At 41.5% G+C, this 18,338-nt stretch overlaps 2 protein-coding genes across 22 annotated transcripts in view; one reads left to right on the forward strand and one right to left on the reverse strand.

Annotated features, from left to right (window-relative positions):
* Positions 1-3,496, reverse strand: part of CAMKMT (calmodulin-lysine N-methyltransferase) — a 569,210-nt gene extending 565,714 nt beyond the window's left edge. For both annotated transcript variants that reach the window (XR_013526635.1, XM_002757801.6), the window contains exon 1: positions 3,259-3,496. Coding sequence is in view for 1 of the 2 variants with exons in the window: in XM_002757801.6 (XP_002757847.1) it covers positions 3,259-3,414 (156 nt within the window). In the remaining variant the exon portion in view is untranslated. The remainder of the gene's footprint in view (positions 1-3,258) is intronic.
* The window catches only part of PREPL (prolyl endopeptidase like), a 56,002-nt gene continuing 40,459 nt past the window's right edge, over positions 2,796-18,338 (forward strand). For 4 of the 20 annotated variants that reach the window (XM_008980751.5, XM_035272658.2, XM_078349418.1 and 1 more), the window contains exons 1-2: positions 3,897-4,032; positions 5,349-5,889. In XM_008980751.5, coding sequence (XP_008978999.1) covers positions 5,671-5,889 — 219 coding nt within the window. In that variant the 5' untranslated portion in view covers positions 3,897-4,032; positions 5,349-5,670. Of the gene's footprint in view, positions 2,962-3,896; positions 4,033-5,348; positions 5,890-18,338 lie in introns of those variants that run through there. The other 16 variants (XM_008980755.5, XM_078349425.1, XM_078349422.1 and 13 more) reach the window with 5 other exon arrangements.

Below are 18,338 nucleotides of genomic sequence, written 5' to 3' on the forward strand. Positions count from 1 at the left end.
TGTTGTGTGCCACTGTAATGTTGTGGTTCTTACTCAGCAATAGCTAACTGATAAAATATACTGAGACCAGCTTGGTCGTAGAAGTCCCGACGCAGGCGGCACTGAAGGCATTAAGAAGCAGACACCCAGATAGAACAGCAAAGTGGGACTATTCAGTGACCAACAGCCTTCCGAGCTGAGAGCCTCAGGGGGCTGACAGCATCCTAGGCTGAGGGCCTGGAGCAGATTCTGACCCAGGTATTTATTCTTTCTGAACAGATGATTATTAACACAGGTGTTCTGTGTTTTCTCATAGAACCAAGATAAACTAGGTAGGCAGCTTACCACTGATCAAGGACAAACCAGAAAATATTCTCCATGAGGGAGCCACGAGTGCAGGGTCACATATGTCATGCTTAAAGAATTGTTTTAACCAGTATATGATATATACTGTTTTGCTACTTTTAGAATGCCCCAAGTAGTTTTCCACTCGGGGGTGGTGACTAAGTTTTCCTTGCCATTGTTCTTCTTAGCAATAGATTTTATCATATCCTCGGCATTTCTCAACAAAAATACACTAAGGAGTAGGTGCACCAGTTAAAGACTGTCCTTACTCTCAGGCTTCCCACAGACACTTAACACCTGCTAAAAACCAATTAACCAGGCCCTGTGCTAGGTGCAGAGGATGTAAATTAATAAAGCATTGCCTTTTCCTAGGGAGAATGCCCATTCTAGTAAGAAAGAGATCCCTGATCACATAATCATAAAATAATATAAGGGGATCACTGGAGAGTAGACTGAGAGTCTAACTTAGCCCAGAGACATTAGGGGTGGCTTCACAGAAGAGTAGTTTGAAATTGAAGTATGAAGAATGAGCAATCATTCACCAAGTAGAGAAGATAAAAAAACTCTAAGCAGGCAGATGCATACCAAAGTTTCATATAACAGCTGCAGCTGAAACTTGTCACTGTTCTCATTTAGACCGCAATTTAGAATGAACCTAAGTGCTGGAGTTTTTACTATACTAAGAATCACTCACTGAAAGCCAGGCATCATGGCATACCCCTGTAATCCCAACTACTCAGGAGGCTGAGGTGGGAGGATACTTTTACCGGGACTGCATTTACCTGGATTGGGAGGTGGGCGTCACAGGTGCAGTGGCTCATGCCTGTAATCTCAGCACTTTGGGAGTCCGAGACAGGTGGATCACCTAAGGTCAGGAGTTCGAGACCAGCCTGGCCAACATGGCAAAACTCCGTCTCTACTAAAAATACAAAAATTAGCTGGGCGCTGTGGCGGGCGCTTATAATCCCAGCTACTCGGAAGGCTGAATAAGGGAGAATTGCTTGAACCTGAGAGGCAGAGGCTGCAGTGACCTGAGATCATGACAATGCACTCTAGCCTGGGCGACAGAGTGAGACTCTGTATCAAAAGAAAAACATGGCGGTGAGGGTGTTGAGTCCACTCTTTCCAGCTCATGCAAGATCCCATTTCAGTGGTCACTAATAAAAAAAAAAAATCAGATGTTCACTTCATTACAGACACTTCCTATGATGATATGTGAGGTCATGCATTTTTTTTCTTCCTTTTTTTTGAGATGGAGTCTTGCTCTGTCTTCAGGCTGGAATGCAGTGGCGCAATCTCGGCTCACTGCAACCTCTGCCTCCTGGGTTCAAGCGATTCTTCCACCTCAGCCTTCCCAGTAGCTGGGACCACAGGTGCGCGCCACCACTCCCGGCTAATTTTTGTATTTTCAGTAGAGACAGGGTTTCACCATGTTGGCCAGGATGGTCTCGATCTCGTGACCATGTGATCTGCCCACCTAGGCCTCCAAAAGTGCTGGGATTACAGGTGTGAGCCACCACGCCCAGCCACATTTTCTTATCCTGAAATATCATTTGTAACAATAGCAAAACCAGATCATCACTGCTCTGGAAAGACTCTCAATGCATCAGCAAATACATCTTAATTTACTGATGATCTACTTAACTCATAACTTTAACATTACATTATAACAGCACGAAAAGACCACGTATGAAAAGGTGACTCAAGGCAACTGCAAACAAAGTAACCCTCAAAATACTAAAAGCACAATCTCAAGTAAAGTGGCAATAGCTGGGAAACTTCCAAATACAACTGTCAGAAATGGAAAAATGTCGGCCGGGCATGGTGGCTCACACCTGTAATCCCAGCATTTTGGGAGGCCCAGGCGGGTGAATCACTAGGTCAGGAGTTCAAGACCATCCTGGCCACCATGGAGAAACTCCGTCTGTACTAAAAATATAAAAATTGCCAGGTGTGGTGGCCTGCGCCTGTAGTCCCAGCTACTCAGGAGGCTAAGGCAGGAGAATCGCTTGAACCTGGGAGCTGGAGGTTGCAGTGAGCCGAGACGGCGCCACTGCACTCCAGCCTGGGCAACACAGCAAGACTCCATCTCAAAAAAAAAAAAAAAAAAAGTCCTTCTGAGTAAAATGTTCAGCAGAAAACTTCAGGCAGAGGCATAAAAGTGATGTAAAAACAATAACCAGACGTCATTTCAAGCAGTTTGCGAAGAATGTCAGTGATCATAAATCAGAACTTCGGTGAAGCTTGCACAGGAGTGAAGTTGTAAGTAATAGCAGGAACTTTGAAGTACTAGAAGATACCATCACTCAACAAACGAACACACTCTGACTAGCCCGTCTTGGACGCGGAGCATCTTGCTGATACCCTCAAACGACAAGATAACCATTTAACTTTCAGACCTCGGTGAGAGAAGGGGGCAGCTCTTCCTACTCCGTGCACCCTATGCTGCACGGAAGCAGCCGAGGGAACGCGTGCGGTGTCTCAGTCCCTGCACAGTCAACCACGCTGGGCAAAAGAGGGTGCAGATGAAGATGTGTAACGAGAACCAGCTGGAAGTTACGAATCCAGAAGAAAGCTGGGGAAGGAGGCAAAACAGAAGAAAAGAGCAGTGGGGAGCGGCGGGAGCATCAGAGACAGGTGAGAAAGGGAAAAGTCGCCCAGACGCAAATAAATATCTAGAAGGGATTCTTCTACTTCGATCTGAGTTTCCCAGGAGCTCAGCCTTGGCTGTCCCTCTCCTCACTCAACCTCACAAGATTCCTCCTCTTGGCGGGACGATTAGGTGAAGCGAGGGGGCGCTTCGCAGGTGGCTCCCGCAAACTGAGAAGGAACTCCCGGAGCTGCCAAGGAGAAAGAGCAGCCACCGGTCGCACGCCGGGTACCAGAGAGGTAAGTGACCGGAGGCACAGGTGAGGCGAGGAGGTTCTCCCTTACCTGCCGCAGGAGCTTCCACCGGGCGGCTCCCAGGGGCGCCGAGACTACGGGCCCCCGAGCGGTGCAGCCAATTGCCGGATCCTCCCCCGCTGCTCGCGCAGTCTCGCAGTCCCCAGTGTCGGCAACTCGCGACTCCATCTCACTGGAGCCTTCCATACCCGGAGGTGCCCCCGCCGCAGCTCGTCCCCTGCCAGGACCTGCCAACTTCTTCCCTGTCAGGACCTGTGACGCTCGCCCCACCCCACCCCCACTTCCATCGGCCCAGGCGTGCGAGCCCTCCCCGAATTCCGCATTTCCGGTACTCGCGTCTCCTTGGCAACCAGGGCAGCGGTGTCACGTCATTGCACCATTTTGCTGGTAGCCATCTTGAGTGAGGGCGGACCAGAGGGTGAGAGAGCTGTGGCAGGGCTACTGGAACGCTGTCCCTCACTGTTTTAGCCTTCCCTGCTTCGTCTCGAGCTCAGAAAACTAGCAAAGAGCCAAGAGTCTTTTATCTTTGGAGACTAAAGAACCCAGGAAGCTAAGAAAAAAATCCTTGACCACAACAAATATGGCGAAATCTGCCTGTTGCTAGTGCTAGATTGGGGTTACGTAGATCGGCGTGCTGCAAACCAGCTCTGGGCGGCTCTGGGTAGGTTGTAGTTCTGTGGGCTGCGGAGCGCAGACTTCGGCTGGACGTGCCTGCGGTGACACCTGCTCTATCTGAGAGCTTCAGGTTCTTCGGCCTGCCTTCACTGGTTTGTGTCCAGAGGCGGACTCATTCTCTCAATTTGCGTATGTATGGAGGGTGTGCTGGTCTCTTCCCTTCTCCCCTTCCTCCCCTAACCCAGCCACCCACCCCTCAGTTCCATGTCCTCGCTTTTTGACTCATGTCCCAGCACTGCGTGCGTGTCACCTGGTCCCTCTCCCTGTTGCATTCAAATCGCTCAACCCTGGGATGGAGAGTTGCACGGGGAAAACGAATAGGTTCTCCCGGGAACACCCATTTATCTACCCCACCCCCATCCTAGCCTTGCATACTGTCTTTAGGATGAAAGATGGATGGATAAAGGCTGTGGAGACACGGCGATGTAGGTCCTTTGCAGGCCTTTGTTATTCGGGTCCTTTTTTTTTTTTCTTTTTTACTAATGTCGGCTATTGCTCCCCTATCCCCAATCACCCATTATTTTGCTGCGACATGGAAAGGGATTAAGGGGGGCGGGGGCGTCGTAGCGAATCTGAGTTATGGTAAATTTGACGCAGCATTCTACCTTTGATACTGGGGGCATTTTGTGGAAGACGCATAATCACCTTCAGCAGTGTGCAACATACCTAGATTATTCCTGTCGTAAATAATAGCAGCTGCCATTTATTGAGTGGTCACTACGTGCCAGGCACTGTATAGTCTTAATATAAATTCTCATTTTATTTTTACAACAGCAACCCAGCAAGGTAAATGGTGTCATTTCATTTTTCCACATGAAGAAACTGAGGCCCAGAAACAGAGTTAAGTGGGGGGGGGGGCGCGCTAAGACCTCAACCCAGGTGTTTCTGACTCTCAACTGCTTATTAGCTCTCAAGGTTAATAAAAGCTACCTCCTGATAAACCGGAGATGGCCTCACATTGATTTGTACATCTTGCAGGGGTTTTTTGCTGTCTTTAATTAAAGTGCTAAATACCTTTTTAACGTTAAAAATCCATAGTTGATTTTGTCCAATATTTGGAGCCAAACCAAATTGGATTTTTTGCTCTACAACTTACTGTCCAAGTGACCTGGGACAGTTGCTTAAAACCTCCCACAGCCACAGTTTGGCAACCTGTAAAATGAGCATTGTAATAAATACTTTATCAAGTCCATGTAAAATTTAAGTTAGACAGAGAAGATAAAAGCACCTGGCACGTAGTCAACACTCAACAATAATTGTGGTCTTTCCTCCCCAGCTTTATTAAATAATTAGGCTTTTCTAGTTTATCCCCACATGTTCGTAATTATGTAATACCAAAGGCATTTTGCCTTTCACAGCCCTGAGTTCCAGAGATATCCCATTAAGTCTATATACTTATTTGCAAATTTTTATTTTGTTTTTTTTTTTCTTGTTTTTTGTTTTAGTTTGCCCCTTTGTGTGCCAGAATCAGTGCTGCATAGTTTGAGCCTGATAGGACTGACTTTACAAATGAGACATTTAAGTCACATCTGCCAAGAAGTATGATTTGAATGAAACTTTAACTTATACAAGTTTTTAGATTTAGTTAGCCTAAGTTATCAGCTGTCTGAAGTTATTCATAACCCAAGCCGGGCATGGCCCTGAAATGGAGGAATGAGAACTGCTGATCTTAGATACTCTGAGAACCCACTACTCTGTAATCATAACTATAAAATCATTTGTGTGCTGCCAGCCCCAAAGGGAGCATAAACCAGGGACTTTGATATCATGCAGCAGAAGACCAAATTATTTCTCCAAGTTTTGAAGTATAGTATTCCTCACCTGGGAAAATGCATGCAGAAACAGCCTTTGAATCACTGTAACTTCGCTGATCATTATTACAATAGAATAAAATTGAAAAAATACCACCTAACCAAGTATCTTCAGAATAAACCCAAGATATCAGAGTTAGCAAGAAACATCCCAAGTCGGAGCTTCTCATGTAAGGTATGGACTGTTTAAGTTAACCTATTTGTAGGTCATTAAGATTAATTTTAGTTTAAAAATAAAGAATGGGTACAATGTCAGAGCTACTAATTTTCTCAGTAATTCTAACTTGATTTTTCAAATTTTCAAGTCTCAATTCTCTCTTGTCAAATATAAGTATAAAAAGAGTATATGCAAGCAGATACCTGAAGGCAAGCAGATCACCTGAAGCCAGGAGTTCGAGACCAGCCTGGGCCAACATGGCATGGTGAAACCCCATCTCTACTAAAAATACAGAAATTAGCCAGGCTTTTTGGCACCGCCTGTAATCCCAGCTACTTGGGAGGCCGAGGGAGGAGAAGCTCTTGAACCCAGGAGGCAGAGGTTGCAGTGGGTTGAGATCATGCCACTGCACTCCAGCCCGGGCAACAGAGGGAGACTCCGTCAAAAAAAAAAAAAAAAAAAAGATATATTTATAAGGCTCTAATACAATATATAAAAATATAGGTTTTTAAAAATGTTTCACCTCAGGACTTCCTTAGTATGCCTGCCAGTACATTTCAAAGTATAATTCAGCCTTCTAAAATTCCTAGAATACTAAATTACAGCTCTTAATAAAATATAATATGCTAATAACAATTGCTTTATGAATCTCGAATCAGTAAACTTCAGTAAAGGCTATGAACTGTGTTTTATTTCTCTGTAAAAAAATGAAAAAGAGTCTTGCGTTTTTAACCACTTGAGTCATTCGGAAAGACACTGTCAGAGTATTGCACTTCTGGCAAAACCCCAAGCTGTGGGCATGAATCAACCTTGAGAACCTGATTGCCCTTATGTAGAGAGTGACCACATATCCACTTTTGCCTGGGTCAGCCCCAGTCTACACCTGTTGTCCCTGTGTACTTATTAATAGTGTCCCCTTTCCTCTCAGAAGTGTCCTGGTTAGGATGGTAAATTATATGGTCATCCTACTTACTTGAAATTAAATTGTCTATCTGTGCTGCTGCTGCTGCTTTGACATCCCTCTCCTACCTTTTACTTCTTAGGTTCCTTAATGACATTTGGGGGTGGTATTCTTGCAACACTTTCACATATTTATGATCTTAATATTTTATTTTTTATTTTAATATTTTTCCGGTTTTGTTGCTTACTGATTTTTCTTTTAGTCTGTTTTGGCTTTCTACTTTCTTTGGGTAAAATATATGGTCACAAAGTTTTCCACTTTATCCATTTTAAAGTATGCAATTTAGGGGCTTAGCATGATGTTTTCAGTTCATCTGTGTTGAAGCATGTGTCATAACTTCATTTCTTTTTAAAGCTGAATAATATTCTATTGTATGTATAAGCCACATTTTGTTTATCCATTCTTCTATTGATGGACACTTGGGCAGAGTCTTCTTATTTTGGAAAGTATCTTTTTAATCTAATTTTACTCTTTCTAATTTTTGTTCAGTTTTTGTCCTTAGCTGATACCTATTTGGGTGTTGTGTGTGTGTTTCTTTTGCTTTTAACTTTTTATATGTTAGCCTCCTAGTCTTCCTAGACTTTTACTCTTTATGTTTTAGTCTTTGAAATTGTTTTCCTTTTCATAGTGTCTTGCTTTAGTTTAGCACTTCAACTCTTTATTTACTCATTTAGAAATTCTTTATATCTTCGATTTATTTCATTTTTGTGTTTTTTGTACCTCTTTTCTACTTTAGAAAGATAAAGTTTTAAGTTTCACCTATCGAACTAAATTTTGGACGTTTAGGTCATTTTATTTTGCATTGTATTTAGAACATTTTGTCATCTCATACTTTGTCTTAACTCTTAGTTTATAAATAGTAGGCAGGAATTACCATGAGGGTAACAGCTGTGATATTAGCTCACATTCTAAACAGAAGATTGACTATTTGTTGCCCTCCATTTGTCCCTGAAGCAACTTTTGAGTTCTCATTTATAGATTCCCACTGGAAATTTATAGATTTCCATAAATTTCCAGGGATTTCCATAGATTTCCAGGGATACCCTGTTTTTTAAAAATAAAAATAAAAAATAGGAATTTCCAGTGGGAATCTATACATCTAAAAATCTTCTCTTTTATAGATTCCCCCTGGAAACTTTAACCTGACTCAGTGACTCCAAGTATTAATAGCTCTTGCAGCAATTCCTTTACCTGAGAAAGCAATCCTGCTTTCACATGTCATGTATCAGTCATTCCCTCTATGAGAAATGATGTAATATAAAAGCCATGGTCTTCATCTTTTTTGATGACTGAGACCTGGGGAAGCTTTAGAAAGACACTCCTGCAACTGTGAAAACACCTGTAGACAAGAATGCACATTTTCTTTCTTCAGCAAGCATCCACTGAGTTCCAACTGTGTCCACTTTTATAGGGTGCAATAAAGTAGAAAAAGTAGTTAATGCTTTTAGGTAAATTAAAATATATCTGCTTAAAATAAAGACCTATTACCTATATAAGTTAACTGAGAAACAAAGTAGCATGTGTAATGGGGATGCTAGAAGGCCAAAGATCTAACCACAATTGGTGTGACTGAACTCATCAGGACTCCTGATTTTCCTGACTGAAAAAGACAGGGAGTTCTGACGAGGGACAGTGGCTCATGCCTGTAATCCCAGAACTTTGGGAGGCCAGGGCGAGCAGATCACTGAGCTCAGGAATTTGAGACCAGCCTTGGCAACATGGCAAAACCCCATCTCTACCAAAAAGACAAACAATTAGCTGAGCATGGTGGCGCACACCTGTAGCCCCAGCTAGTTGGAAGGCTGAGGTGCAAGAATTGCTTGAGCCTGGGAGGAGGAGGCTGCAGTGAGCCAAGATTGTGCCACTGCACTTCAGCCTGGGTGACAGAGGGATACCTTGTTTTTTTTAAAAAAAAAGGGGGGGAGTTTCAACTTGTCATTCTCTAAAAAGTCTTCCAAGTGCTAAAATTTCATGATTCTATACTTCTGTCTTATACCTTAGCAACAAATTATTGCCTACAAGTTTGGGGACTCTTCAGTATCAACTTCTGCAGCTTAGCTGTATATCAGAAATCCTGGAGAGCTTTTTAGAAATGCGAATTCCTGGATCTCACCCCACATCTGTTGTGTAATGAACATCTCTGTGGTTGTGGCCTACAGATCTGTTTTTATTTGTTTCTGGGGTTTTTGTCATTTGTTTGTTCTGAGATGGAGTCAAGACGGGGTTTCACCATGTTGGTCAGACTGGTCTCGAACTCCTGACTTCAGGAGATCCATCCACCTTGGCCTCCCAAAGTGCTGGGATTACAGGTGTGAGCTACCATGCCTGGCCCTACATCCGTTTTTTAAAGTTTATCAGGTAATTCTGAAACTCACAGCTTGACTGACAGTGGACCTGTATTTAGAAACTGGAAATGTTTGGTGATCAAGTGTTGTTAATCTAAACCTATTGAATTCATTCAGTTCTGCAGTTCTTATTGGCAGGTACCTTAGCTTTCCATTTTACATAGCCAGATGGCAAGATGAATTTATTCCATTATACTTACAAACCAGCTAGTGATATTCAAAGACTAGTATCCATCCAGATGTCACATTTATCTTCCACATCATCCTGCTCTGCTCTGCCTACAAAAATAATTCCCAGCCAGGCACAGTGGCTCATGCCTGTAATCCCAGCACTTTGGGAGGCTGAAGTGGACAGGTCACTGGGTCAGGAGTTCAAAACCAGCCTGACCAACATGGTGAAACCCCGTCTCCAGTAAAAATACAAAAACTAACTGGGTGTGGTAGTGTGTGCCTATAATCCCAGCTACTCAGGAGGCTGAGGCAGGAGGATCCCTTTCACCCGGAAGGCAGAGTTTGCAGTGAGCCAAGATCGTGCCACTGCACTCTGGCCTGGGCGACAGAGTGAGACTCTGCCACAAAAAAAAAAAAAAAAAAATCCCAAAATCTTTAATAGTGATAATTTGAAGAAGATGCAAAAAGGAAATTGAATAATTAGAGAAGACTAAATCCTTTGGATAAACATGTCATTTGCCTAGTTCTACAATACAGATTAGCAGATCCTGCAATAATCTCTTTTTTCTATTTTTTTTTTTTGTAACTTTTTTTTTTTTAAATCAGCTTCTTCTGGTTGAAAAGCTCTTCAGTAGATTGGTTGACAGATAGCTTCTTCACCATGATCTGTGATTTCACTATGATCTGTGACTTGTAAGAACCACCAGTTATAACTAATAAGTTCAAAACATTGTCATGAAAGGAGGAAATAAAAACTGTAAAGGAAAACTCAGAAATGCCAGAAAGAAAAAAAAATGGTAGTTTCAACAATTTTTTAATAATAATTCATAGAGTAGGACTACCTTATAGGTACAACTTCATTGTCAGTTACTTCTTCACATTCCATTTATTCTTTAACCTGCTTGGGTCTGGCTTCCACTCCTTCCTTAAAACCTGTCTCACTGTCACCCCAGGGTGTTACATATTTTAACCCAGAGGTTGTTTTCCTTTCGTCCTCCTGAATAAGCCCTCTTAGCAGATTGGACATACATGACCATTTCCTCCTTGGAAGACTCTTCTTCTTGGGCTTTATGACTGCACCTTTTCCTGGTTTTTCTCTTACCTTAAAAGCTTATTATCCTCAGTCTGCTTTTCAAACTTTTCTTCCATTTGACCTCTAAATTTAGAGGTTTCTCAGGACTTGGTCCTGCTCCTTTTTCTCTCTTTAATTTCTTCCTCAGTAATCTTATTCATGCCCATGGATTGAAAGAACATAGCAACTACTGTCGTCATCCCCAAAATTCCTTCTGAGCTACACAGTATTTTGCTGCTTAACTAACAATCTCCACGTGGACATTTCACTGTCTTCCCAAACAAACTGTCTACAATTGAACTTCACTTCTCCAGCCCCAACTCAGCTCTTCTGTATTTCATTGCTGTATAGAACACTGGGAAAGATTTTTTATTCTCATTTCGTTATCCTGCCATCATATCTATTAACAGTGTATTCCTATCCAGCTTTGTGATCTTTGCTGTGTCTCCATACCACCAAGTCTATTACTTACTTGTTTTAGTTTAATCAATTTGTTTCATCCAAATAATTCATATTCAGTAAATCATTAATTTGATGGTCTAATTATAACCTACCACAATGTTTATACACCCCAAATTATGTATACCATCATGTTTAACCTGTTTTCAGAAACACATTAACCTCTGGAATATATATTGAACCTGTCCATATCTTTCTACCATCATCACTCTAGTTATCCTCCACTGGTAAAGACTCCTAACCAGGCTCTTGGCTTTCCCTCTTGTTCCTTTCCAACCCATTTTCCATATCATCAGAAAAATGATCTTATGATATAAATGAAATCATGTCACTTCCCAAATCAAAACCTTCCCAAACTTATTACAGAAACCTAAAATCCAGTCTCCTAATTATGTCTCCTAAGGCCATACAAGATCTCACCCCTCTCTCATTTCCTGCCCCTTTCCCCCTTTGAGTAGACTTCAGTGGTCATCTCCCAGATTGAAGAACATTCTTTCCCATCCATCTTAGGACCTTTATGTACTATTCCTTAATCCTGTTCACCACTACTTGATTAGTTCCTTCACCTACTTTAGGTCTTGATTAAATGTTACCCCCGAGAAGTTACTTTGGTTACTATGGTCAGAATTCCCCTTCTTAGGAGGTAACATATAACAAGGACAGAAACTAGGCAGAGGGAGCAGCATGTGTAAAAGCTCAGAGTTGAGGAGGGCACCACTACAATTATACACCATGGTTCTGATTAAGAGCAAAAATGGTCAAAGATAGCTGGGTGTGGTGGCTCACACCTATAGTCCCAGCACTTTGAGAGGCCGAGGCGGGTGGATCATTTGAGGTCAGGAATTCGAGACCAGCTTGGCCAACATGGTGAAACCCCGTCTCTACTAAAATATAAAAATCAGCCAGGTCTGGTGGTGTGTGCTTGTAACTCCAGCTACCTGGGAGGCTGAGGCAGGAAAATTCGCTTGAACCCAACAGGCAGAGGTTGCAGTGAGCCAGTATCGCACCACGGCACTCTAGTCTAGGTGACAGAATGAGACTTTGTCTCCACAATAATTAATAAATAAATAAATAACCTGGTCAAAGATGAGGCAAATAGGGCAGGATCATGTATAGGTAGTTTTGTATATCTAAAAGTTTGAGTTGCATCCTTTTAAGCAATAGGATGTTATTGAAAAATGTAGGTGCAATCAGATTTGCATTTTAGAAGAATCACTCTGACAGAACAGAGAATAGACTGGAAGTAGGAAGCCTTGTCAGTGACTCACATGAGTGAAGATAAGAGTCTTTACAGGGTGTTTGCTTTTTTTTTTTTTGGAGATGGTGTCTCACTCTCACCTAGGCTGTAGTGCAGTGGCACAGTCTTGGCTCACTGCAACCTCTGCCTCCCAGGCTCAAGCGATTCTCGTGCCTCAGCCTCCTGAATAGCTGGGATTACAGGCGTGTGCCACCACACCCAGCTAATTTTTTCCTATTTTTAGTACAGACAGAGTTTCCCCATGTTGGCTAGGCTGCTCTGGAAAGCCTGGCTTCAAGTGATCCGCCTGCCTTGGCCTCTCAAAGTGCTGGAGTTACAGGCATTGGCCACCCCACCTGTCCCTGATTACATTTTATTTGAGACGTCTTAATGGAAGATTAGAGAGCTTGGTGATAATTCCTCATCGCTTTGGATTCTAAGAAAATGGGCAAAACCTGACCTAAACTGACTCAAAGGTATTGTGATCTTTATCCCAATTAGTAGATATTTTTAAATGCTCTAAAATGTTACTGCATTTGATTACAGAGTGTTGTACCTCTGTAAACTGAGATAAGGTACCAAGTTAACATTCCAAAATCTCAAAATTCTAAAACACATCTAGTTTATCTTTATGTTTCAGAGGGACTTATTTCACAGTCATGTATGTAACCTTACTGTTATTCAGATCTTAAGAATGAAAAAGGCCAGGCGCAGTACCTCACGCCTGTAATCCTAACACTTTGGGATGCTGAGGCAGGTGGATCACCTGAAGTCAGGAGTTGGAGACCTGTCTGATCAACATGGTGGAACCCCCGTCTCTATTAAAAATATAAAAATAATTAGCCGGGCATGGTGCTGCATGCCTGTAATCCCAGCTACTTGAGAAGCTGAGGAAGAAGAATCACTTGAACCCGGGAGGTGGAGATTAGAGTGAGCCGAGATTGCGCCACTGTACTCCAGCCTGCATGATGGAAATGAGATTCCATTTCAAAAAAAAAAAAGGATAAATATAACTCACTAGTAAAGTGGATATTTCAGTAGCAGTTGGATATATGAGTCTGGAATTTGGAGAGAGTTGTTACATACAGGTAGCAGTTTAAGCCATGAGAGTTATATCGGTGTGTTTACTTCTCTGCCATTACTACATCATTTAAAACTTTTTCTGTCTCCCCATTATATTGGAACATCCTTAAATTTAAGAATTTTGTAATATATATCTTGCCAGCATGTAGCGTAATGACTGTCACGTCGTAGGTAAGCAGTGTTTATAGAATGAATAAATGAATGCATTTTTTTATTTTCACATAACCATAAATTTTATTGCTAGAAAACATACCCCAGAAATTATCCTATCTGCACTGTTTCTTAGATCTTTGATACTTATCTTTTTTTTCTTTTTTTCTTTCGGGACAGCCTCTCACTCTGTTGCTCAGGTTGGAGTGCAGAGGCACAAACATGGCTCACTGTAGTCTCAACCTCCTGGGCTCAAGCTGTCTTGCTGCCTCACCTCCCAAGTAGCTGAACCACAACCATGCCCAGCTAATATTTTGATTTTTTGTGGAGACAGGGTCTCACTTTGTCTTGTGGACTGGTCTTGAACTCCTAAGCTCAAGTAATCTTCCTGCCTCAGCCTCCCAGAGTGCTGGGATTACATGCGTGAGCCTCCATGCCCAGCCCCATGATTCATTTTGAATTCATTTTATTATGATATAAGGGATTGGGGTACAACTTTATTCTTTTCCTTGTGGGTATCCGTGGTCTCAGCAACATTTGTTGAAAAGACTATTCTTTTTCCATTGAATTATCTTGGCATCCTTTCTAAAAATCAACTGACCATAAATTCTGGACTCTCACTTTTATCTCATTTTTCTATATGTCTGTCCTTGTGGCAGTACTACACATTTAATTATTATAGATTTGTAATAAGTTGGTTTTGTTTTTGTTTTTGAGGTAGAGTCTTGCTCTGTCACCCAGGCTAGAGTACAGTGGTACCATTTCGGCTCACTGCAACCTCTGCCTCCCAGGTTCAGGCAATTTTCCTGCCAAGGCCCCCCATGTAGCTGGGATTACAGGTGCCCACCACCATGCCTAGCTTTTTTTCTTTCTTTCTTTTTTTTTTTAATTTTTAGTAGAGATAGGGTTTCACCATGTTGGTCAGGCTCTTCTCAAACTCCTGACCTCAGGGTGATCTGCCCTTCTCAGCCTCCCAAAGTGCTGCGATTATAGGCGTGAGCTACCGTACCTGGCCTGTAATAAGTTTTAAAATCAGGACGTGTGTGAATTCTTTCTAAACAAATGAAGAAACTAAAGCCACAGAGCCAAAGGTTAAGTGAGAAAACTCGTAGAGTCAGAAGTAGATCTAAGGTAGCCCAATGCACAGTACCTTTCTTTTTCAATATGTTGTGGTACAGGTAGAGCATCCTTAATCCAAAATCTGAAATGCTCCAAAATACAAAACTTTTTTTTTTTAAATAGAGACAGAGTTTTGCTATGTTACCCAGGCTGGTCTCAAGCTCCTGGGCTCAAGTGATCCTCCTGCCTCAGTCTCCCAAAGTGCTGGGATTATAGGCATGAGCTGTCACTGCTGGCCAGTGAGCATCTTTTCTTAAATTTATTGATCCTATTGGATTTTCTTCTTGAATTCCTATAAGAATAGGAATTCTTTTGAATTGCTTATCCTTTTCTTACTGATTCCTATGATTTCTCTACAGGTCTTTTGTCTTTCACATGTGCTGTATTTATCTTCTCCATGTTTGTCCTATTAATATTCTTTTCACTTTATGATAGCTTTCATTAAATATATTTTTTTCATTTTATGTTTTGTGCTATCTGAATTTTATTCCACTCTGCAAATATTTGTTGAACATTTATGTACCATTCTAGGCATTGGGGACATAGCACTGAACAAAATAAAAATCCCTGCCTTTTTGAAGCTTACCATCCTACTTGAGCAAGAAGGAAAAAAAGAATAAAGAATTACATGAACAAGGCTAGGTGCAGTCGGTCATACCTGTAATCCCAACACTTTGGGAGGCTGAGGTGGGCTAATTGCTTGAGACCAGGAATTTAAGAACAGCCTGGGAAATATGGCAAAACCCTGTTTCTACAAAAAATGCAAAAATTAGCTGGGCATTATGGCACCCATAGTCCCAGCTACTTGAGAGGCTGAGGTCGAGGATCGATTGCTTGAGCTCAGGAGGCAGAGGTTGCAATGAGCTGAGATCATGCCACTGCACTCCAACCAAGGTGACACAAGTGAGACCGCATCTCTTAAAAAAAAAAAAAAGAACATGAATATAATACAGAGTATGTCAGAAGTGATAGGTATGATGAAGAAGAAAAAAAAGGGAAGATGTGAATAGGCAGTGTGGGGATAGGGAGGGATGTTATTTTAGTAAAATGGTTAGGAAAGGCCTAACTTAGAAGTCGACGTTTGAGCAATGGCTTTAAGGAAGTATTTGGGCATAGGGCCCAAGTTCTAAGAAACTGATATCGGAGCAAGCTTTATGTGTTCAAGAAACATCAAGTATGGATTAACTGGAATGAGTGGACTTGGTGTGTAGTATTAGATGAGGTCAGCAATGTAATGGGACAAGATTCTTTAGGACTTTGTAGACCATTATAAGGATTTTTGCTTTTCCTCTTGAGCAAGATGGGAAACCATTGGAGAATTTTGAGTGGAGTAACATAATTTGACTTTAGACCCGCACAAGCTCCTTTGTTGAAAATAGACTGGAAGGCAAGTGCAGAAGCAGAGAAAGCCCTTGAGCTTTTGCAGTAATCCAAGGGAGAAATAATGATCGTACTAGCCTAGTGTCCAATCCAAGTGTGAGAAGTGGTTAGATTCTAGATATATCTTGAAAATAGAATTGACAGAATTTGGCAGACCACTTGTTTGTGGCAAAAGAAAAAGACAAAACCAACTCTAATGCTTTTAGGCCTGAGTAGCTGGGGGGACAGATTTGTCATTTACGTAAACAGGAAAGATTGCCTGGAAAATGGAGTTTTTTTGTTTTGTTTTTAATAGGGCAGGGGATATATGGGGAGATTGAAAGTTCAGATTTAGACATTTTTTGGCATGTTAGACATGTAGTAGAAATGTTGAGTAGTCAGTTGGACATACAAGTTCAACTTGTTCAGGGTTGTTCAGGCTACAGCTGTAAATTCGGAAGTCCTCAGCATATAAATAATATTTAAGGTCATGACTGGATGAGATCACCAAGGGAATTAGAGCAGACACTAAAGAAGAGAAGTAGCCCAGGAACTGAGCCCTGCCAATGTTAAAAAGCCAGGGAGATACCAGGCACGGTGGCTCACACCTGTAATCCTACTACTTTGGGAGGCCAAGGTGGGCAGATCACGAGGTCAGGAGTTTGAGACCAGCCTGGCCAATGTGGTGAAACCCCATCTCTACTAAAAATCCAAAAAAATTAGCCAAGCGTGGTGGTGAGCACCTGTAATCCCAGCTATTCAAGAGGCTGAGGCAGGGGAATCACTTGAACCCCAGAGGCAGGGTTTGCAGTGAGCTGATATGGTGCCATTGCACTCCAGCCTGGGCAACAAGAGTGAAACAAACCAGCTAAAGAGACTAAGAAGGAAAGACCAGTGAAATAAAAGGAAAACTAGGAGAATGAGGTGTCCTAGAAGCCAAGTAAAGTGTTTTTAAGAGGAGGAAGTGATCAACTGTATCATGATGCTGATAGGTCAAGTAATATGAATACTGAAAATTAACTTTTGCACCTTGCAATGTAGTGGCCATTCAGTGACCTTGACAGGAGCAGTCAGTGGCATAAGAAGGGCAAAAGTCTGGGCTCTAGAGAAGAGGATAAGGAGAAGAACTGGAGGCAGAAGATGAAAGAAACAATTTACCTTCATTTAACAATTGCTTCTAAAAACCAAAATGAGTTAATAGCAAATACAATTAGTTATTTTAAATGAATATAACTAAAATTTTAGAAATCTCATTGGTGTTTCACGGTTGCTAAATACCGTGTATGCTAATATGAATGAATTTCAGGTATTTGAATTACAGATTTAGTATATTTCTGTGTAAGATAACTGACAGAAACGATTAAGTCAAGGAAGTTCCTCTCTATTCGTAATTTAAGGTTTTATCATTTTTTTAAAGCATGGTGATTAGTTTTTTTCCCTGCATTTATTGAAATGGTTCTAAGATTTATCTCCTTTATTTGTGTTAGATTACATTGATAGACTTTTTTTTTCTGATGTTGGACCATCCTTTTGTTCTTAGGAAAAAATCCTACTTGGTCACGTAAAGTTTTATCAGTATTACTATTAGTGTTTTTATTTCGTGCTTTTTAAAATTTATCACATTTTACTTTAGAATAAGATTGATTTTTTAATTGCCTTATATTATCATTGTCTAATTTTGGTGCCAAGGTTATATTAGCCTATTAAAATGAGTAGTTTTATCTCTTTTACTATTTTTTATTATTATTAAACTTTAAGTTCTGGGGTACATGTGCAGAATGTGCAGGTTTAGGTGGTTTGCTGCGATCTGTATTAGGTATTTCTCCTAATGCTATCCCTCCCCTAGACCCCAACTCCCCCAATTCCTTCCCTAGCCCTCCCCTACCCCCTGACAGGCTCCAGTGTGCGATGTTCCCCACCCTGTGTCCATGTGTTCTTATTGTTCAATTCCCACTAATGAGTGAGAATATGTAGTGTTCGGTTTTCTGTTCTTGTGTTAGTTTGCTGAGAATGATGGTTTACAGCTTCATCCATGTCCCTGCAAAGGACATAAACTCACCCTTTTTTATGGCTGCATAGTATTCCATGGTGTATATGTGCCACATTTTCTTTACCCAGTCTATCATTGATGGGCATTTGGGTTGGTTCCAAGTCTTTGGTATTGTGAACAGTGCTACAATAAACATACGTATGCCTGTGTCTTTATAGCAGAATGATTTATAATCCTTGGGTATATACCCAGTAATGGGATTGCTGGGTCAAATGGTATTCCTAGTTTTAAATCCTTGAGGAATCACCACATTGTCTTCCACGATGGTTGAACTAATTTACACTCCCACCAACAGTGTAAAAGCATTCTATTTCTCCACATCCTCTCCAGCATCTGTTGTTTCCTGACTTTTTAATGATTGCCATCTTAACTGGCATGAGATGGTATCTCAATGTAATTTCAATTTGCATTTCTTTAATGACCAATGATGATGAGCTTTTTGTCATATGTTTGTTGGCTGC

Source organism: Callithrix jacchus, chromosome 14 (genome assembly GCF_049354715.1).
Source record: "Callithrix jacchus isolate 240 chromosome 14, calJac240_pri, whole genome shotgun sequence".
Taxonomy (NCBI): domain Eukaryota; kingdom Metazoa; phylum Chordata; class Mammalia; order Primates; family Cebidae; genus Callithrix; species Callithrix jacchus.